At 38.6% G+C, this 23,135-nt stretch overlaps 1 protein-coding gene across 2 annotated transcripts in view; it reads right to left on the reverse strand.

The window, feature by feature from the left end:
* The window catches only part of LOC117421275 (SWI/SNF-related matrix-associated actin-dependent regulator of chromatin subfamily A containing DEAD/H box 1-like), a 93,912-nt gene extending 74,271 nt beyond the window's left edge, over positions 1–19,641 (reverse strand). Inside the window, exons 1-2 of one of the 2 annotated variants that reach the window (XM_034035463.3) lie at positions 19,058–19,641; positions 6,712–6,856 (exon numbers count right to left, since the gene is read on the reverse strand). In XM_034035463.3, the coding sequence (XP_033891354.3) occupies positions 6,712–6,856; positions 19,058–19,178 (266 nt within the window). In that variant the 5' untranslated portion in view covers positions 19,179–19,641. The remainder of the gene's footprint in view (positions 1–6,711; positions 6,857–19,057) is intronic. The other variant, XM_034035461.3, reaches the window with a different exon arrangement.
* Between the last annotated feature and the right edge of the window lie 3,494 nt (positions 19,642–23,135).

Genomic DNA, 23,135 nt, shown 5'->3' on the forward strand with positions numbered 1-23,135 from the left:
CAAGAAGGCAGCGATACATAGTTTTGGGTCCTTTGTTAAAATGTTTAAGAACCTATGACTTAAGCTATTTATTTATTCATCACCATGAACTTTCGGTATTACAAATGAAAATGTACATTTTAGACATTAAAACAGTATACAAACCCAAAAACACAAAATAGCTTGTGAACGGCCATTTCCTCATATTACATTTCTTTAAAACAGACCAGATGACATGTTTATTTTAACATTTTGCACTAAATCGTGTAATACGAATGTTAGTAATAAGACAGTTAAGTAATCACTTTAACCTACATAGTTTATTCATCACCGTGGTTTGCTGTTAACTTTCGGTATTACACATTAATTGTACACTTTTGACATCTATATACACACACAAATTTCTACTCAACAGAAGAGCTTTTGTCCGAAACATCCTGAAATATATATTTGACAATGCGAATATGCGATTCAAAAGATAAATCAGAATCAAATAAGACCCCTAGATTTTTCACTTCCGTTTTGAATCCTGCATTGGGTCAGGTTGGCTTCCTTTTATACAGAGTACTCAGTTACACAATAAAATTTATCAGTTACTTCATTACACTCTATTGATGTTACATTTAGGTACTCTACCTCAAGCTAGAGTCCTGCATCGGGTCGGGTAACCGCAGGTTCAGGTCGTAATGTGAACTTTCACAGTTTGCGGTTCGCGTCATTTCAGCATACTCGTCTGTAACCCTTTCCCAAATGACGTATTAGAAGGTAAAATGTACCGGTATTTCCTGCATTAAAACAGGAAGCGATTAGGGAGGTCAGCTGACTAAGCAGTGTTCTCTGTTTGTATTACCGCTGGTTTGATACATCGCAAGATCCTTATGACGTCTGCTTAGTGGTATGAAATGTATGTGGACGAGGTGAAACAAAAAGATAGAGCAGGGTTTATATCATGTTGTGGATAATAGTGCGAGAGGTAAATCAGAAGTGTGGAATTCTTTTGGAATCATAGCGATTGAAAATTATGAACATAACTGGATTTGTTGCTTGTATTTTTTGTTAGGGCTGTCAAGCGATTAAACTGAATCTTGGTTGATCTTGGTTTTAATCACATATTTAATTGATACTATTACTGCATCCATCTCATTTTTTTGTTTTATTACTGATGCTATTATTTTAAAGTTCTTATTACCTAGAAGGTCTTCCATAGTCTTGGACCTTATCATCAAGATCTGCTGACCCCATATGTCAGTTTATTACTCACCTTAATGCATTTCAAATTATACTGTGTATTTTCTTATTAGTTTCCTTTAAAATGATATATAAATTGGTTTATTATTACAAGAATAAAAATAATTTTATGAAAAAAATGGTAGTAGTCATTAGACAGATCATAGGCATTGCTCCGTTTCATTTTGTTGTGGTGGCATATTATAGAACATCTGTAGGTATGAACATTCAGTGTTAATGTAAAAACTACACACACACTTGCCAAAAAGCACCTGGATAATCCTCAAGAGTTCTGAAACAATTTTCTATCGACAGATGAGTCAAAAGTGGAACTTTTTGGCCGACAGGGGCGCAGTTAATGTCTGGCGAAAACCAAACACTGCATTCCACAGTAATACAAACGGTCAAGCATGGTGGTGGTAGTGTCATGGTTTGGGGATGCTTTGCTGCATCAGGACCTGGACGCCTTGCCATCATTGAAGGAACCATGAATTCTGCTCTGTATCAGAGAATTCTACAGGAGAATGTCAGGCCATCCGTCCGAGAGCTGAAGCTGAAGCGCAGCTGGGTCATGAAGCAAGACAATGATCCGAAACACACAAGCAAGTCTACATCAGAATGGATGAAGAACAAGAAATTTAAAGTTGTGGAATGGCCTAGTCAAAGTCCAGACGTTGTGGCAGCACCTGAAAACGAGCAGTTCATGCTCGAAAACCCACAAATGTCACCGAGTTGAAGCAGATCTGCATGGAGGAGTGGGCCAAAATTCCTCCACAGCGCTGTGAGAGACTAATCAATAACTACAGGAAGTGTTTGGTTGCAGTTATTGCCGCTAAAGGTGGCGTAACCAGTTAGAGTCTAAGGGGGAAGATTACTTTTTCACACGGGGGCATTGGGTGTTGCATAACTTTCTTTAATAAATAAATATGTACCAAATTTGTGTTATTTGTTCACTCAGGGTCCCTTTTATCTAATATTGAAGATATTGGAGATCTGATAACATTCAGTGTCAAATATGCAAAAATGCAGAAAATCAGACAGGGGTCAAATACTTTCACGGCACATACAGACGTCCTCAAATTTGTTGGTACCCCTCCACAAAAAACGAATACACAATTTTCTCTGAAATAACTTGAAACTGACAAAAGTAATTGGCATCCACCATTGTTTATTCCATATTTAATAGAAATCAGACTTTGCTTTTGATTTTTTATTCAACATAATATTGTAAATAAGAAAACAAATGAAAATGGCATGGACAAAAATGATGGGACCGCTAACCTAATATTTTGTTGCACAACCTTTAGAGGCAATCACTGCAATCAAATGTTTTCTGTAGCTCTCAATGAGACTTCTGCACCTGTTAACAGGTAGTTTGGCCCACTCTTCCTGAGCAAACTGCTCCAGCTGTCTCAGGTTTGATGGGTGCCTTCTCCAGACTGCAAGTTTCAGATCTTTCCATAGATGTTCGATAGGGTTCAGATCAGGACTCATAGAAGGCCACTTCAGAATAGTCCAATGTTTTGTTCTTATCCATTCTTGGGTGCTTTTAGCTGTGTGTTTTGGGTCATTATCCTGTTGGAGGACCCATGACCTGCGACTGAGACAGAGCTTTCTGACACTGGGCAGTACTTTTTGCTCCAGAATGCCTTGATAGTCTTGAGATTTCATTGTGCCCTGCACAGATTCAAGGCACCCTGTGCCAGGCGCAGCAAAGCAGCCCCAAAACATAACCGAGCCTCCTCCATGTTTCACTGTAGGTATGGTGTTCTTTTCTTTGAAAGCTTCATTTTTTCGTCTGTGAACATAGAGCTGATGTGACTTGCCAAAAAGCTCCAGTTTTGACTCATCTGTCCAAAGGACATTCTCCCAGAAGGATTGTGGCTTGTCAATATGCATTTTAGCAAATTCCAGTCTGGCTTTTTTTATGTTTTTCTTTCAAAAGTGGAGTCCTCCTGGGTCTTCTTCCATGGAGCCCACTTTCACTCAAAAAGTGACGGATGGTGCGATCAGAAACTGACGTACCTTCACCTTGGAGTTCAGCTTGCATCTCTTTGGCAGTTATCCTTGGTTCTTTTTCTACCATTCGCACTATCCTTCTGTTCAATCTGGGGTCGATTTTCCTCTTGCGGCCGCGCCCAGGGAGGCTGGCTACAGTTCCATGGACCTTAAACTTCTTAATAATATTTGCAACTGTTGTCACAGGAACATCAAGCTGCTTGGAGATGGTCTTGTAGCCTTTATCTTTACCATGCTTGTCTATTATTTTCTTTCTGATCTCCTCAGACAACTCTCTCCTTTGCTTTCTCTGGTCCATGTTCAGTGTGGTGCACACAATGATACCAAACAGCACAGTGTCTACTTTTCTCCATTTAAATAGGCTGAATGACTGAATACAAGATTGGAGACATGTGTGATACTAATTAAAGAAACTAATTAGTTTGAAATATCACTACAATCCAATTATTTATTATCTTTTCTAAGGTGTACCAACAAATGTGTCCAGGCCATTTTAGAATATCTTTGTAGAATAAGCAATAATTCATCTCTTTTCACAGCTTCTTTGCTTTATTCTATGACATACCAAAGGCATGCAAGTATACATGATGAAATAGCTTTTAATTTCATCACTTTTCAGGAGGAATGAAGCATTATTTCAATATATATATATATATAAACCAGTGCTCTCTCGCTATAACGCAGGTCTCGGGGGACACACAATATGAGCATTGCAACCGAAGAGCATTAAACAGGGGAAGGGGGGCGCCACGCAACACAAATGTGACAAATACAAAATAAAATAACTCCCTCTCTATAATTCACATATAGTGAAGCAACAATGTAATTTTCCGTGAATTAACCATGACGCCATGTAAGCAAAGCTATATTTATTTATAAAAAAGGGAACATTTTAAATTGGCAGTTTTTAAACTATAAATAGCCTGGCTAAACAGCAAGTCGGGAGTTCAGTTCGAAGCGACAGACAAGCAAACCAAGTGCAAGAAAGAGAGCGGGTCGGACAAAAAATGGACTGAATGACAATACCTGAAAATAATCTTAATATTTTTTTTAAGAAAGTATCCGGCACAAATACAGTATTAGGAGGTGGATTGCGCCAATCGTCGGCTTATTTTGAAAATCCTGTATTCATTGTCACTATTTTTGCTTTGAAAATAAATTGGTTATTTATTTTTTTTAGCAGTCATTTAAACATTTTAACCTCTCAAAGCGCTTAACACAGAAAACCCGCCCTTTCAACTCTGATTGGTTAAATGTGTCAAGACGCAACACAGCTGTCATGTGGTTCCAAGATGTTTTTTTTTCACCCAGCAACGCGCAAATGATCTAGTCAGCTAGAAGCACAATCGTCCTTATTGTTAAAGGCACAGTAGCATCTGGAAGACAGGCGGATCGGGTTTTTCCAGCCAGGCAGCGGACTGAAAAGGCCTGGGGGATGGATAGATAGATAGACAGATAGGGCAGCAGTGTGGAGTAGTGGTTAGGGCTCTGGACTCTTGACCAGAGGGTTGTGGGTTCAATCCCAGGTGGGGCACTCCTGCTGTACCCTTGAGCAAGGTACTTTACCTGGATTGCTCCAGTAAAAACCCAATTGTATAAATGGGTAATTGAATGTGATATCTTGTAACAATTGTAAGTCGCCCTGGGTAAGGGCGTCTGCTAAGAAATAAATAATAATAAAAATAATAATAAAGGCATTATGTTAATTAGTCAAACATGTTAGATCTGCATATATGCTAATTAAGGCATTAATTCATGCCAAAGCTGCCCGATTCCAGCCTTGCTGAAGCACCCCCAGATCATCACCGATACTCCACCACATTTCACAGTGGGTGCGAGACACTGTGACTTGTAGGCCTCTCCAGGTCTCCGTCTAACCATTAGACGACCAGGTGTTGGGCAAAGCTGAAAATTGGACTCATCTGGGGGTGCTTCAGCAAGGCTGGAATCGAGCAAATTTGTCTTTGTGAAGGACGCATGAATCAAGCCAAGTACAAGGTTGTCCTGGAAGAAAACTTGCTTCCTTCTGCTCTGACAATGTTCCCCAACTCTGAGGATTGGTTTTTCCCAGCAGGACAATGCTCCATGCCACACAGCCAGGTCAATCAAGGTGTGGATGGAGGACCACCAGATCAAGACCCTGTCATGGCCAGACCAATCTCCAGACCTGAACCCCATTGAAAACCTCTGGAATGTGATCAAGAGGAAGATGGATGGTCACAAGCCATCAAACAAAGCTGAGCTGCATGAATTTTTGCGCCAGGAGTGGCATAAAGTCACCCAACATCAATGTGAAAGACTGGTGGAGAGCAGGCAAAGACGCATGAAAGCTGTGCTTGAAAATCAGGGTTATTCCACCAAATATTGATTTCTGAACTCTTCCTAAGTTAAAACATTAGTATTGTGTTTAAAAATGAATATGAACTTATTTTCTTTGCATTATTCGAGGTCTGACAACACTGCATTTTTTTTGTTATTTTGACCAGTTGTCATTTTCTGCAAATAAATGCTCTAAATGACAATATTTTTATTTGGAACTTGGGAGAAGTGTTGTCAGTAGTTTATAGAATAAAACAAAAATGTTCATTTTACCCAAACACATACCTATAAATAGTAAAACCAGAGAAACTGATAATTTTGCAGCGGTCTCTTAATTTTTTCCAGAGCTGTATATATCAGTGACCAAACATGACTTTTTTGGAAAAGCGTTTTTTTTTTTTTTTTTTTTTTTTTAACATATATTCTCATCTCTACCACATATAGTATGCCTGATCCTGTTGTAACTTATATAAAATATGAAAGGAAATTGTGGCCTTTCATTTGATATGCTTCATGCATGCAGTACAAACTATCCAATAGTTAAACATACATAAATGAAAACAGTGAAAAACAGGCTGGAAATAGGGCTGAGTGTCATGAGTTTAAAAAAAAAAAGAAAGAAATGGAGCGCTGGTTAAAAAGAAAAGGACCTTTTTCTGCTGCATGTAAAAACTTCACGTCAGGCAGTGGCAAAAGCAATGGAGAGCATACTGTATATATATTGTATTATAAATAAAATAAATAAATAAATAAATAAATAAATAAATAAATAAATAAATAAATAATCTGAGGCAGAGCCACAATAAATGTATTGTTTCAAGTTAAAGCAAACTGTAAACTTATTGAGATACTTGTGTTGGAATATTGTTTCAAAATGGTATAATGCAACAAAAATAATATATTAAAAGGGTTAATGCATGGCCGAATGTTTCTCACTGATAATTTACCCTCTCAGTCAAAACGGCAAGTTTCTCAGTATCTCAAAAGCTTAGAGGGAATGCTGGTGTGGACAGCACCTAGAATGGGTGGTGGCTCATTAAGGACAGGGAAAAAGAAAAGTGTTTAACTATATTCAGTGAAGAGATTCAGAAAATGTGCCAGCACAATTTATTTCTTGGGAGCTGCTTGGGCACATCTAAAGGGGGCTGAAAATCATATACAACTTACTTTTTATTGTATGTAGTCTCCTTCCATGTAAAATTTCTCTTCTGTATATCTTCTGATTCAGAGTCAGAGTCCGAAATTTGAATGACCTTTATGCGCTTGAAGTGTGGTGGCTGTTTTGGTTCCGGAGTCTCTGGGACAACAGTAACTGAACAGAAAATAGAAAGGAAAATTACAACAATTGCTTCGGGGGACCTACAGAGGTGTTGTCAAAAAGGCAGATTCAACATGATTCAACATGCAAACAGGATTTGCTAGTCACGACTTCAGAAAACCTTCACTTTCTAAAGTTGACCCCTATAAGCAGCTGGTGTTCAGTAAAAGCTTTTTTTCGGCATTTGGCGTAACATGTGGGTTTCATAGGTCTGGAACTGCAATTAAGCATTCTTTCTATGCTGTAAATGCACCAGCCATCATTATTCCAGAGTGTGAAATAACCGACGTGCCCAAGCTGCTTGCCACAATGCCACTCAAATTTAAAAAATAAACAAATAAAAAAAAAAAACACCCACGGCAAAAGTTGCCTGTAAGCGCCCCCGCCATTGCCACCGGTACCACCATACTTCACTGTAGGGATGGTGTGTCTTGAGGCATGGGCAGTGTTAGGTTTGCGCCACACATAGCGCTTTGAGTTTTGGTCAAAAAGCTCTATCTTGGTCTCATCTGACCACAAAACCTTTTCCCACATCGCAGCTGGGTCACTCTCATGCTTTCTGGCAAACTCCAGACATGCTTTCAGATGGTACTTTTTGAGTAACGGCTTCTTTCTTGCCACCCTCCCATACAGGCCAGTGTTATGCAGAGCTCTTGATATGGTTGACTGGTGCACCACTACTCCACTCCCAGCCACTGAACTCTGTAGCTCCTTCAAAGTGATTGTTGGCCTCTCTGTGGCTTCTCTCACAAGTCTCCTTCTTGTTTGAGCGCTGAGTTTTGAGGGACGGCCTTTTCTTGGCAGTGCCTGGGTGGTGTGATGCAGCTTCCACTTCCTGATTATTGATCCAACTGTGCTCACTGGGATATCCAAACACTTGGATATTATTTTGTACCCTTTCCCTAATCTATGCATTTGTATTACTTTCTCTCTAACTTCTGTAGAATGCTCTTTGGTCTTCATTTTCCTTCAGATTCACAGCTTGACCAATGATCCTTCAACAGTGGGGTTTTTATCAAGAAAATGTGACAGCAACTTTAATGGTTCACAGGTGGAGGCCAATGGTAAGGTAATTGTGTCCTTGTTAGGTCAATTTCTTTCATCGATGTAAACTGGGAGCTTCCACAGCACAGGGGTTGAATACTTATGCCAGCAAGATATTTCAGTTTTTTATTTTTCTTAAATATTTCCCCAACATAAAACCAATGTCACCTTACAATAATTGATTTTGAGTTTCAGTGTTTTAAAATAAAATATCAAACAGAACAAAATTTCAATATACCATTTGTAATTCAGTAATATTAGAGAATTGGTCAGGGGTCTGAATACTTTTGCAAGGCACTGTGTGTATATATATATATATATATATACACACAGTGCCTTGCGAAAGTATTCGGCCCCCTTGAACTTTGCGACCTTTTGCCACATTTCAGGCTTCAAACAAAGATATGAAACTGTAATTTTTTGTGAAGAATCAACAACAAGTGGGACACAATCATGAAGTGGAACGAAATTTATTGGATATTTCAAACTTTTTTAACAAATAAAAAACTGAAAAATTGGGCGTGCAAAATTATTCAGCCCCCTTAAGTTAATACTTTGTAGCGCCACCTTTTGCTGCGATTACAGCTGTAAGTCGCTCGGGGTATGTCTCTATCAGATTTGCACATCGAGAGACTGAAATTTTTGCCCATTCCTCCTTGCAAAACAGCTCGAGCTCAGTGAGGTTGGATGGAGAGCATTTGTGAACAGCAGTTTTCAGTTCTTTCCACAGATTCTCGATTGGATTCAGGTCTGGACTTTGACTTGGCCATTCTAACACCTGGATATGTTTATTTGTGAACCATTCCATTGTAGATTTTGCTTTATGTTTTGGATCATTGTCTTGTTGGAAGACAAATCTCCGTCCCAGTCTCAGGTCTTTTGCAGACTCCATCAGGTTTTCTTCCAGAATGGTCCTGTATTTGGCTCCATCCATCTTCCCATCAATTTTAACCATCTTCCCTGTCCCTGCTGAAGAAAAGCAGGCCCAAACCATGATGCTGCCACCACCATGTTTGACAGTGGGGATGGTGTGTTCAGGGTGATGAGCTGTGTTGCTTTTACGCCAAACATAACGTTTTGCATTGTTGCCAAAAAGTTCGATTTTGGTTTCATCTGACCAGAGCACCTTCTTCCACATGTTTGGTGTGTCTCCCAGGTGGCTTGTGGCAAACTGTAAACGACACTTTTTATGGATATCTTTAAGAAATGGCTTTCTTCTTGCCACTCTTCCATAAAGGCCAGATTTGTGCAGTATACGACTGATTGTTGTCCTATGGACAGAGTCTCCCACCTCAGCTGTAGATCTCTGCAGTTCATCCAGAGTGATCATGGGCCTCTTGGCTGCATCTCTGATCAGTCTTCTCCTTGTATGAGCTGAAAGTTTAGAGGGACGGCCAGGTCTTGGTAGATTTGCAGTGGTCTGACACTCCTTCCATTTCAATATTATCGCTTGCACAGTGCTCCTTGGGATGTTTAAAGCTTGGGAAATCTTTTTGTATCCAAATCCGGCTTTAAACTTCTCCACAACAGTATCTCGGACCTGCCTGGTGTGTTCCTTGTTCTTCATGATGCTCTCTGCGCTTTAAACGGACCTCTGAGACTATCACAGTGCAGGTGCATTTAAACGGAGACTTGATTACACACAGGTGGATTCTATTTATCATCATTAGTCATTTAGGTCAACATTGGATCATTCAGAGATCCTCACTGAACTTCTGGAGAGAGTTTGCTGCACTGAAAGTAAAGGGGCTGAATAATTTTGCACGCCCAATTTTTCAGTTTTTTATTTGTTAAAAAAGTTTGAAATATCCAATAAATTTCGTTCCACTTCATGATTGTGTCCCACTTGTTGTTGATTCTTCACAAAAAATTACAGTTTCATATCTTTATGTTTGAAGCCTGAAATGTGGCAAAAGGTCGCAAAGTTCAAGGGGGCCGAATACTTTCGCAAGGCACTGTATATATATATATTCCCAATTGTGGAGCTGCATTTGTGCAGTATAAAAACGTGAGAAACATCAACCGTATGTGTCCATCTGTCTGCGGTTATTGTTCTTATACAGTTCTAAGGTTATGCACCATACAGCGCTGTGAACATGCTTTCTATTTTCTGCACTCTTAAGGATAGTTCATACACTAGTACAGGGTGTTCCGTCAGCCCCGTCGACTCACTCATGTGTTTGTGGGTTGCTTTGAGCACCCTATGAGATATTCGGATACAAATAGCCCTGTATAAAGCTAATTTGATACAAATCACATGCAAAGTTTGAAATGTATGCATTTTTTCAGTACCAAACAATAATAATGAGAAAGCGTCTTTGAATTCAATTAGATAACTTCTGATCACTTTGTATGTCAGCATTTTTCTTTGCTGGTCAAAGGTGGGGATTATTTTTTATTTATTTTTTTACTTGAGTCTAGTATGCGATTAATAAGGACAATTATAATGGTATTCCTTTCTGAATGTACATTACATCTTTTCATCTCAAACGGCAACACAATGGGGGAAAAACAGCTAGTTTATTTAATATATATATACAGTACTGTGCAAAAGTTTTAGGCAGGTGTGAAAAAATGCTGTAAAGTAAGAATGCTTTCAAAAATAGACATGTTAATAGTTTATATTTATCAATTAACTAAATGCAAAGTGAGTGAACAGAAGAAAAATCTACATCAAATCAATATTTGGTGTGACCACCCTTTGCCTTCAAAACAGCATCAATTCTTCTAGGTACACTTGCACACAGTTTTTGAAGGAACTCGGCAGGTAGGTTGGCCCAAACATCTTGGAGAACTAACCACAGTTCTTCTATGGATTTAGGCAGCCTCAGTTGCTTCTCTCTCTTCATGTAATCCCAGACAGACTCGATGATGTTGAGATCAGGGCTCTGTGGGGGCCATACCATCACTTCCAGGACTCCTTGTTCTTTACGCTGAAGATAGTTCTTAATGACTTTCGCTGTATGTTTGGGGTTGTTGTCATGCTGCAGAATAAATTTGGGGCCAATCAGATGCCTCCCTGATGGTATTGCATGATGGATAGGTATCTGCCTGTACTTCTCAGCATTGAGGAGAACATTAATTCTGACCAAATCCCCAACTCCATTTGCAGAAATGCAGCCCCAAACTTGCAAGGAACCTCCACCATGCTTCACTGTTGCCTGCAGACACTCATTCGTGTACCGCTCTCCAGCCCTTCGGCGAACAAACTGCCTTCTGCTACAGCCAAATCTTTCAAATTTTGACTCATCAGTCCAGAGCACCTGCTGCCATTTTTCTGCACCCCAGTTCCTGTGTTTTCGTGCATAGTTGAGTCGCTTGGCCTTGTTTCCATGTTGGAGGTATGGCTTTTTGGCTGCAAGTCTTCCATGAAGGCCACTTCTGACCAGACTTCTCCGGACAGTAGATGGGTGTACCAGGGTCCCACTGTTTTCTGCCAATTCTGAGCTGATGGCACTGCTGGACATCTTCCGATTGCAAAGGGAAGTAAGCATGATGTGTCTTTCATCTGCTGTAGTAAGTTTCCTTGGCCGACCACTGCGTCTACAGTCCTCAACGTTGCCCGTTTCTTTGTGCTTCTTCAAAAGAGCTTGGACAGCACATCTGGAAACCCCTGTCTGCCTTGAAATTTCTGCCTGGGAGAGACCTGCCACCTATTTGCCGTTTTCTGGCCGTTGTTGGCACGACAAAGGACTTATAATCGGCTTGCCAACTAAAGCCCGCCACACACAGCCCGACTCAAGCCGTCCCGACTCATCTCATCTCAACTGGCCGTACAGAGTCTGGATGAATCGTAGCAGCGTGCGTGCCCCTAAAACCAAGATTATGCAGATTTCAGTCGGGATGATTGAACATGTTGAATATTTTTCAGATGCAGTTTCGTTCAGATGTGATTAGTCTGTCTGTGTGCGGTGGTTGCCGACCAAGACTGACTGAGACCGATTAGTCATAAGGGTGTCAACCAATGGTGAAGCAGGTTTAAGTGACGTAGCTTGTCATGTAACTTGTCATACAAGATGGCTGAATATTGACAGCTTTAGTTCCACAGGTAAAAATACATTAGTCTTGAATTGCTCTGAATTAAAAAATACCAGATATGTGTATGTTTGAAGTTTTTTTTTAGGCATTTACTAATCAAAGAAATTATCAATTTATCTTTATTATCTATCTACTGGCAGCCTATATTTTCCTACTGCACTAAACAGAAGTAACCGGTGTGTCGATCTCCAATAGGTCACAAATCACAAACCCCTAGATACACACGCTGAGAAAAAAACGCCAACAAAGTCAAATACAAATCAATAGGTTGGATTTTATTTACCACAAGCTAAAGTGTAGCAGACAAACTATACAGAAAGTCAAACACTGCCTGAAACGTTTGCACAGTGTAAATGGTCAATTAATAGGCCAAGCACTTCTTTTGGTTGCCTCGCGGCACTGTCTCCGCTATCGAATCAGCATACCATGCCATGCATAATATGAGGGTCGCTATGTTGGGCTAAGTTAATACAAAAATGTGTACAGGGCAGTATTAATTACATTAGCATACATATTAAATCACCAGGATCTAGTTGTGGTCAGTCTAATTCAGTCTTAGCAGTGTGTGACACCCAGTCGGGAAAAACTCAATTGGGATGTCAAACCAAAACTGAGCACAAGTGATCGCAGAATCTGTGCATACTCAGATGAGATGAGTCGGGACGGCTTGAGTCGGGCTGTGTGAGGCGGGCTTAACTGCCGCTGTTGGTCCTACAGGGGTTTGCGTGCTAGGTATATATAAAAAAAAAAAAAACAGCATATGCAATAGGTAGAACTTTTTTGATGGTTGACAAGCCGACGACTTTTAATACACTGCAGTTGGTATCTGACGGCTGAATGAAAATAATATTAATGCGTCCCCCGCTTGTTTTTATTTCAATTTTCCACATAATTAACAGGACAAAGAACACAGGGAAATTTACAGTACACTACAGTTCTCCAGCGATAACAAATTGATATAGCATTCTTTTTTTGTTTTTTCAAAGTAGCTTACCCACATTATTCTGCTTATTTATTTATTTGTTTGTTTCATTTCCGTTGCCATGAAAACGATCTGTTGACTGACAGGTTTGAAAATTGTACTCGCATGATCCCTTGTATATTAAGAACTCAGTAGATGTACCCCATGGGTGTTTCCTTGTTTTATGAGCTACAATCACTTGCGCTGCTGGGCAAGCGCAGTACATGGCATACCACATTTTGACGCGTACTGCAAAATGACACCACACTGGTAGCAAATTTTGACTAGGTAGCAAAAATTTACTTTCACAGGTCCCTGAAGCCATGCACTGAGAGAGATGACAAAGGAAGGGAGGTGTCCTACTAAATTTAAATCTAGCCAAATATGATTTTTAAGCTAAGCACATTTCACGAATATGCTTCGCAGGAAAACAAAAATATGTAAAAATCCAAGTGCTTGATAGCGTGTTGCCAACTTTCAACTTTATCTTGCGCTGAGGCAGTAACCACTGCAGTAAAGTGAGCATGCTGTTCTAATTTTGGGTTGAAATACTTCACGTATTTGGATTGCAGCATGTTCACACACAAGATAAATTACGATAAAATTTTACAATAAGATTATGAACAAGTATTATACGTTTTCTGCACTGATTGCTTATGTTTATTTTTTACTGTTTTCTGCACTGATGTCTAATGTTTTTTGTTTTGTTTCTAGGAAATATTTGTTAACTGTTGTGTAGGCTGCTATTTCATGCACTTGGTGCATCGGCTTGTTGCTTTTTCTCAGGTATCACACACTATAGCTGCTGCAACGTACCCCGAGGATTCCCTTCAATATTTATTTTGGTGTCATAAAATTAAAGACTGTTCCGTGGGGAGATATTGGGTGGGGTAGTTCTTTTACAAGTGTATTAAGAGATATATAGATATAGATACAGACATGCTCAAATTTGTTGGTACCCTTACAGCTCATTGAAATAATGCTTCATTCCTCCTGAAAAGTGATGAAATTAAAAGCTATTTTATTATGTATACTTGCATGCCTTTGGTATATAGAATAGAATAAAGCAAAGAAGCTGTGAAAAGAGATGAATTATTGCTTATTCTACAAAGATATTCTAAAATGGCCTGGACACATTTGTTGGTACCCCTTAGAAAAGATAATAAATAATTGGATTGTAGTGATATTTCAAACTAATTAGTTTATTTAATTAGTATCACACATGTCTCCAATCTTGTAATCAGTCATTCAGCCTATTTAAATGGAGAAAAGTAGACACTGTGCTGTTTGGTATCATTGTGTGCACCGCACTGAACATGGACCAGAGAAAGCAAAGGAGAGAGTTGTCTGAGGAGATCAGAAAGAAAATAATAGACAAGCATGGTAAAGGTAAAGGCTACAAGACCATCTCCAAGCAGCTTGATGTTGCTGTGACAACAGTTGCAAATATTAAGAAGTTTAAGGTCCATGGAACTGTAGCCAACCTCCCTGGGCGCGGCCGCAAGAGGAAAATCGACCCCAGATTGAACAGAAGGATAGTGCAAATGGTAGAAAAAAATCCAAGGATAACTGCCAAAGAGATACAAGCTGAACTCCAAGGTGAAGGTAAGTCAGTTTCTGATCGCACCATCCGTCGCTTTTTGAGCAAAAGTGGGCTCCATGGAAGAAGACCCAGGAGGACTCCACTTTTGAAAGAAAAACATAAAAAAGCCAGACTGGAATTTGCTAAAATGCATATTGACAAGCCACAATCCTTCTGGGAGAATGTGCTTTGGACAGATGAGTCAAAACTGGAGCTTTTTGGCAAGTCACATCAGCTCTATGTTCACAGACGAAAAAATGAAGCTTTCAAAGAAAAGAACACCATACCTACAGTGAAACATGGAGGAGGCTCGGTTATGTTTTGGGGCTGCTTTGCTGCGGCTGGCACAGGGCACCTTGAATCTGTGCAGGGCACAATGAAATCTCAAGACTAACAAGACATTCTGGAACGAAAAGTACAGCCCAGTGTCAGAAAGCTCTGTCTCAGTCACAGGTCATGGGTCCTCCAACAGGATAATGACCCAAAACACACAGCTAAAAGCCCCCAAGAATGGATAAGAACAAAACATTGGACTATTCTGAAGTGGCCTTCTATGAGTCCTGATCTGAATCCTATCGAACATCTATGGAAAGAGCTGAAACATGCAGTCTGGAGAAAGCACCCATCAAACCTAAGACAGCTGGAGCAGTTTGCTCAGGAAGAGTGGGCCAAACTACCTGTTAACAGGTGCAGAAGTCTCATTGAGAGCTACAGAAAACGTTTGATTGCAGTGTTTGCATCTAAAGGTTGTGCAACAAAATATTAGGTTAGCGGTCCCATCATTTTTGTCCATGCCATTTTCATTTGTTTTATTATTTACAATATTATGTTGAATAAAAAATCAAAAGCAAGTCTGATTTCTATTAAATAGGGAATAAACAATGGTGGATGCAAATTACTTTTGTCAGTTTCAAGTTATTTCAGAGAAAATTGTGCATTCTTCGTTTTTTGTGGAGGGGTACCAACAAATTTGAGCACGTCTGTATATAGGGCAGCTGGCTCTTTGAGCTAATATATATATATATATATATATATATATATATATATATATATATATATAGATAGATAGATAGATAGATAGATAGATAGATAGATAGATAGATAGATATAGATAGAGATAGATAGATAGATTATACGTATAGTAAAAATACGATTATTTATCATACTACTTGAATATTCAACGCATTTTTAAACAAATTTGAGACAAACAGTATTTCTTCCAAAAACGTCTGTGTTTTATTTTAATAAATAACAAAAAGGGTCGCCCCTCTACCAATGATGGTATCGGGGGGTACACGGCGGGCTTGCAAACCCAAAAACAAAACAAACTCCCTGAGGTTTTGTGCAGAGGTGTTCTCTCTGCCTCGCTTCGCCCACGCTACTCCACTACTCCGCTCGCTCCACTGGCTCCCGATCACCGCTCGCATCCAGTTCAAGACTCTTGTACTAGCCTACAGATGCCTTGACCAGACTGCACCCAGCTACCTCCAGACCCTCATCTCTCCCTACACCCCCACTCGACCTCTCCGCTCCGCCTGCACTAGAAGACTAGCTCTACCTCCTCTACGCTCCCCTGCCTCCAGAGCCCGCTCCTTCTCCACCCTTGCTCCGCAGTGGTGGAATGACCTTCCTACAGATGTCAGGACTGCCCAGTCCCTGACCACATTCCGGCGCCTCCTTAAGACTCACCTCTTCAAACAGCACCTGTAGAACTCCTCTGTTTGTATCCTGGGACACTATCACCCTTCATGTAAATGTGCTTTATTTTGCTCTTATCTGCCCCCTATTTTACTGCATTTAATCCTGTACTTCAGAATACTGTAATCTGCCAAGTGTTTAACCTGTAGTACTTTGTATTTAATCATATCCTGATGTAACTATCACTATTTAATCATATCCTGATGTAACTATCACTATTATCTGCTGTATTATTGAATTGTGGTTTGTCACACTTGTACTTTGCTTGAACAAAAGTTATTGTATTTCTTGCTCTTATTGTATTACTTGTATTGTAACACTTAATGTATTTGCTTACGATTGTAAGTCGCCCTGGATAAGGGCGCCTGCTAAGAAATAAATAATAATAATAATAATAATAATAATAATAATAATAATAATAACTACTTTCTTTTTATATAGCACCTTTCATAGGGGACCACCATCACAAAGCGTTTTACAAAGGTAGGTTGTGCGCCTGCTAAGAAATAAATAATAATAATAATAATAATAATAATAATAATAATAATAATAATAATAATAATAACTACTTTCTTTTTATATAGCACCTTTCATAGGGGACCACCATCACAAAGCGTTTTACAAAGGTAGGTTGTGAACTGTGCATTATATGCAGAGTCACTTACAATAGGACATTGATTTAACATCTCATCCGCAGGATGGAGCACAAGGAGGTTAAGTGACTCGCTCAGGGTCACACAGTGAGTCAGTCAGTGGCAGAGGTGGGATTTGAACCGCTGACCTTCTGGACTTTAACCACTGGACCACACTATGTTACCCTGGCAACAGACCCCTAAACATTAACATAAACATAATGGATTTGTAATGGCCATAACTAGGGAACCATGTCACATAGAACTGTTCTGTTTGTGCCTGCTGGTAGCTGTCAACTGACTATATAATGAATACGTTAAATATGGATTTAGGGGTCACAAACGGTAATGGCTATAATCATGGTCAAACTAGACAATTCAAGGGTTTGACAGTATATAGCTCCTTACACACTGCATATAGAGTGATGTTTACTATAGAACCTGTATAGGAAACCAAGTACGCCCTATCCAGAAATGACCTTGACCATGACATTTGACCTGTCAAGTTTTACAACGCAGACAGCCTATAACCTCCTTACAGAGTTCAGATAGATCCATAGTTAGTATTGAACACTTATAGGAACCACTGTGTGCTCTATAAAAATAAGTCCTGGAATTTGACCTTTCTAGAGCTGGATACTGAATCTTGGCAATTTGCCAATTCTCCAAATCTCAAGTTTGTTTAAAAATGCGTTGAATATTCAAGTAGTATGATAAATAATCGTATTTTTACTATACGTACAGTATACAAATTAATGAATTAAATAAATAAATTAATATATATATATATATATATATATATATATATATATATATATATATATATATATATATATATATATATATAAATAATATTAATACACTTAAAATAACTACCCCACCCAATGTCTCCCAACGGAACAGTCTAATTTTATGATGCCAAAATACAACATTGAAGGGAATCCTCGGGGTACGTTGCAGCAGCTGTAGTGTGCGATACCTGAGAAAAAGCAACAAGCCGATGTACCAAGTGCGTGAAATCGCAGCCTACACAATAGTTAAAAAAATACTCCCTAGAAACAAAACAAAAAAACATTAGACATCAGTGCAGAAAACAATAAAAAATAAACATAAGCAATCAGTGCAGAAAACGTATAATCTTATTGTAAAATGTTATCGTAATTTATCTCGTGTGTGATCATGCCGCAATCCAAATACGTAACCTACTGTATACAGCTCGTTGCTACGTGAAGTATGCAGAAGTTTGCTCAATGCTAAAACAGCATGCGTTATCCACAGCAACGTGTATGATACAACAAACAATGTGAGGCTATATCAGAAAACCCCGATATTATTGCATGCATAAGTTATTGAGTAACTAGGGATATGGGAGGTGTTTGTCTGTCTGTCACACTTGCATGTTGGAATAGATTATAAATTACCGCTTATCTCATTGTCATGAAACTTGGTATTAACATTATTCAGTAAAAGTTATTAAGAGTATATGATTTGGAGGATATATGGAAATGTCTGTCTATCCATTTATCCCACCCGTCTGTAAGTCTCACTAACATGTTTGGATGTATCAGGAGAATTACATATTAATTGTGATTAAACATTTATTTCATTGCCATTTTTTTCTCCAAATTTCACTAAAACCATATTCAAATGCAGGTCACCTGGTTGGGTTATGGTGAAAACAGTGTCACCTACCTCACTCACTAAAATGTAACCCCTATTACAGTTATGTTTTCATGACCTAACACGTGTTTATATTGCAGACATGCAATTCAATAATATTAATTCTCAGATATAAATATGTTATAGAATGCATATTGCTGTTCAACTTCAGTACTTTGTAAGTACTGGCATTTTAAATGTCGGCAGGGTTAAATAATTTAACTCCGAACTTCTGAAACTTGGTCGTCTTATTATTTCAAAGGACTGCAACTGCATCAGTTCAGCTTGGCCCTGTAGGCACGGCATCACATGCTGTGCATCTAAATCGCTTGTTGAAAACACTATTTTTAATTGGAACAACTATTGTAAAAAAAAAAAACAATCCAATACGATTCATAAGAAATATCACCAGAGAAACACAACCTGCTTGTCTGTGCTTTGCCCGTCATGTTTATATTTTTTAGGTCTATGCAACCGAACGCTTACAGCTGGCATATTTACAAAAATAAATAAATACATCAATAAATAAATAAAAACAACTGATGCCCAACAAAATAAAACGTTCTCAGTGTTTACTCTACCTGTTTTATTTTCCTTCTCCGAGTCTGGGCTTTCGGATCTGAAATCCTCTGAAACAGGAGATTCATTTCTCTTCATGTTTTTCGCAAAGCGAAACCGGTCCAGGTTATACTTGAAACTCATGCTTTCTCCCCTATTTGTACTGTTTACATGTAATGCCGAGTATATTACTGATACACGTAAGCTTTGCACCCTGGCCTAAAATAATACAACTGTGAAGACTGATATGTTTTAAAGAAAACAATATTGTATGATAATTAATTACGTCTAGAATTATAAACAAAGCCGATCTCAACAGCTCGGAGTAGAATTACAACATCATTGTGCGTATGGCACAGCACAGCAAATTAACAATAATTGTATGCGATGAAACTGACATTTATAAATACTCCTTCATTTTTAAATTTCCCTTCTAAAAATCTAGCTTTCTCCAATAAAAAAAAAAATCTACTTTCCCGCGAACCGGTCTCTGTTTCTACGACTGCTAACAAAGTGTCTGTTAATTGGTTAAACACACAACCCGACGACCAATAACAATTTAGAATAAATAAAAAGACGTGCGTGAGTTCAGTGCCGCTTGACTGGGCGGCTATGCAACTATATCCCTTTGTTGGCCATGTTGACTCTATCTGATAAAGTTTTTGGGCGACGCAGAGTCCATCTCAGAGCCACAATGGCGGAAGTTTCATAATGACAACGCTTCTGTCAGCTTATTTTTTGGAAATGTAGTGCACATCTAAAATTATTTCAAGCAGTGGCGGACATATGTGTTACAGAAATGCTACTGGTTCTTGACAAACACTCTTTTTGATAGTTACAGTTATTTATTGCTGTTTATATTTTGTGATTGTTCTTACTAAAAAGCAAGGGCGTAGCTGGGTGTCTTAAATTCTAGAAAAAATTGAGTATTCCATTTCTCAGTGAGGTTGTTCACTTTTTCATAATCTACACTGCCACAGCATCCAACTCGATGCACACAGCTAACCACAAGTTTTCTCGGTATGTGACACATGTCGTTTATATTTAAAATATAATGGAAAAAAATAACATTCTAATTCCTTTTATGTAGTTCTATAATAAACATAGGCCCAGCCCTACCACAATTACCAAATCCGTTTATAAGATTAATTTTCTGAGTCGCGGGTTGCGTGATTGACAGGTGTCAATGTATATGCACGTCATTAGAATTTTAGAATCATATCCCCACTCTAGTTCAACTAAGAAAATCTAGAACTACTAAAATAAATAAATAAATAAATAAATAAATAAATAAATAAATAGAAATTCATAGAAACAACCCCTCTCCCCTCCCTCTGAAATGGGTTGGGCTTGTTTTGAAAGCTCTGCTTTTTTTCCTCGTGAGACTTGGCTACACTGAGCCCTACCTCTTTTTTCATAATTAATAGAGTCGTCCGCGTAGGCGCGTGGAGTAGTTCAGTTGAGAAAGTGCGGTTTAATTGAAGTATGGACTGTAGTCGTGTTAAATATTACATTTAAATATACAGAAAAGTAAAAAAGAGAGATTATCAGTCAGATAAGGTAGGTGAAAAGCAGTTACAAGTTGAAAGTTTTAAAGTTGAAGTTGCAAGTTGATAATTAAAAAGAGATATAAAAAGGCATATTTTATTTGATAATAATAATAATAATAATAATAATAATAATAATAATGATAATAATAATAATAATTATTATTATTTTTAAGTTTCAAAAACGTACTCTCAGCACATTTCATTACGTTACATATTCTTTTCGGCATTTTAAACTGAATCGTTGTCAAAAGTTGAAAATTGATTTTAAAAAAAGAAGGTGGGAAAAGACAAATTTATCATCACTCAAAATGTGTGTTGTTTTACACAAAATTTTCCTTTTCCATAATCAATGGATATCAGAGTTTAACGAGGAGAGGCAATACAGGGTGAGCAAACAGGGAATGTAGAGCAGCTTAAAGTGTCAGGTGCAGAGGAAGGCTCCAATAAGGAACATCAAGTGCCAGGCCTGTGGATTTAAGTAAAAGCTGTGAGGCTCTGATTTAGGAGACATCAAAAATGGTTCCATGCAGCCGAAGTTATCTCAGTATCCTCTGGAAAAATGTGGGTAATAAAAAATGCTTCTTCAGTACCAGTAGTTTGAAAACCATAAGTGCTTTTGCATGCAAACATTTTGGGTCAAAACACACCAGTAACATAGATGCGTTGTTTAATAATGGCTTTAACAACTGGAAAAGAGCCCTTGATTCTTTGAGAGCATGAAAAGGCAGCAGTGCACAAGGCCAGCATGTTGGCAAGGGCAGCCTTCATAATAGTTAGTGCATGGCAATGTAATGCAGCAGTTACAAGCAGCAAATGAAAATGAAATCAGAGAAAGACACGAGATACACGAGTATCTCCGACACATCTATTTCTCGGAAAACAAGGAATACAATTTAGAGGTCACGACGAAACAGAACATAGCCAAAATAGAGGACATTTCTTGGAGTGCTTCAATTTACTGACAAAATTTGACCAATTTCTTCAAAATAATAAGCGCCTTCCAAAACTAGCTATCTCAGAATGAGATTATTCAGTGTTGTTCAGAACAAGTAACATCCAGCATAGTCAATGAATTGAAGACATCAGGAATGTATGTGATAATGGCAGATGAAGCAAGGGACAAACATAAGGAGCAGTTAGCATTAATAATTAACGGATTAGATGATCTTCAATGTGTGGCTGTGGTAGTGTGCCCCACCTCTGTGTGTATCTTTGTTGCATGTTGTCTGTTATATGTGGATATAGTGGTGCATGGGATAGAAATGGGTCTGTGTAGCACGAGTGATTTAAAATATATAGGTGTATTTAGGCACGGGGATTGCACAATCTTTTCACATGCAGATAAAGTATGTAATAGTATGTGAGCACGGGGATTGCACAAATTAGTTCACGTGCTGGGATTCGCAACTGATTGCTCAGGTGTGGACCTGGTTTTACTGCGTATGCCTTAGCTGCAATATATATACCGTAGGCACTTAGAATTACTGTTTGTTTTATTTTGTACTGCACATCACAAACAACAATATACAAAACAATTAAAAACAAAGCATTAATATCGTACTGTTATCATATACACACGTATTGCACAATAACACAAAGTAAATTAAATATCTACTTGCTGAAGCGGTTTTTATTTTAGCCAACGAGTCGTTCACGTGTGGCAGCAGCAATGCACTAGCAAAAGTCACGGGGCAGTGACGTCAGCTCCCTAGCAAAAAGCCTCCTGTGTTGGCAATGGATTCTTTCAATGCAGTGGGTTTGGGCATTTGAGAAAGGAGAGGAAGACTCATAAAATTAATTGGAGACTCAAGTTGATGAGAACAATTACCCTCCTCAGTACGAATTAAAACGGTGTGCTGCTTTTTATATGAAAAATGAGAAAAAGCAGGTTGCGTAGAGGATTTACACTGGACCCTGACGCCCCCGATAAAACGAGGGAGTGGTTGTACAGTATTTGTTAGCCTATTTGTTTTTCTATGGGTCTCTCACTATATCGCGACCCTCAATATATAGCGGATTTATATTGGACCACGACACCCGCGGTATATCGAGTGGATAGTGTACACCAGTGGTTTTCAAAGTATGGGTTGCGACCCAATACTGAGTCGTGGAAGAGAAGGCACTGGGTCGCTTGCAAATTTAAAATATAAGAATGTTTTTTGTTAGTTTTAAAATAATATTACACAATAATATTAAAGTCGGACGAATTACTTATTTCCGGTAAGACTTATTTGTTTGCAGAGAGTTTCATCTTACGCACGACGCACTACACGTGATCACAACGTAGCAGTTTCGAATGTAGCTAATCACACCTAACAACGTAACGTGACTGCATTCTGAATCCAAACACTGTCAGTTTGTTGTTGCTGGGTAACTGACTAAGAATGGATCGTTTTGTTATCAGAAAAATTAGTTCAGAATCAAATCCATCTACGTCAAATACAAGTGTAAGTACGCCGCCCGAAACAGGAAGTTCTAATTCTACTAGTAGTACTAGTATTACTGCCAAATCGACGTCTGAACCACCAAGTAAAAAGAAAAATAAATCATG

This window comes from Acipenser ruthenus, chromosome 1 (assembly GCF_902713425.1).
Source record: "Acipenser ruthenus chromosome 1, fAciRut3.2 maternal haplotype, whole genome shotgun sequence".
Classification (NCBI taxonomy): domain Eukaryota; kingdom Metazoa; phylum Chordata; class Actinopteri; order Acipenseriformes; family Acipenseridae; genus Acipenser; species Acipenser ruthenus.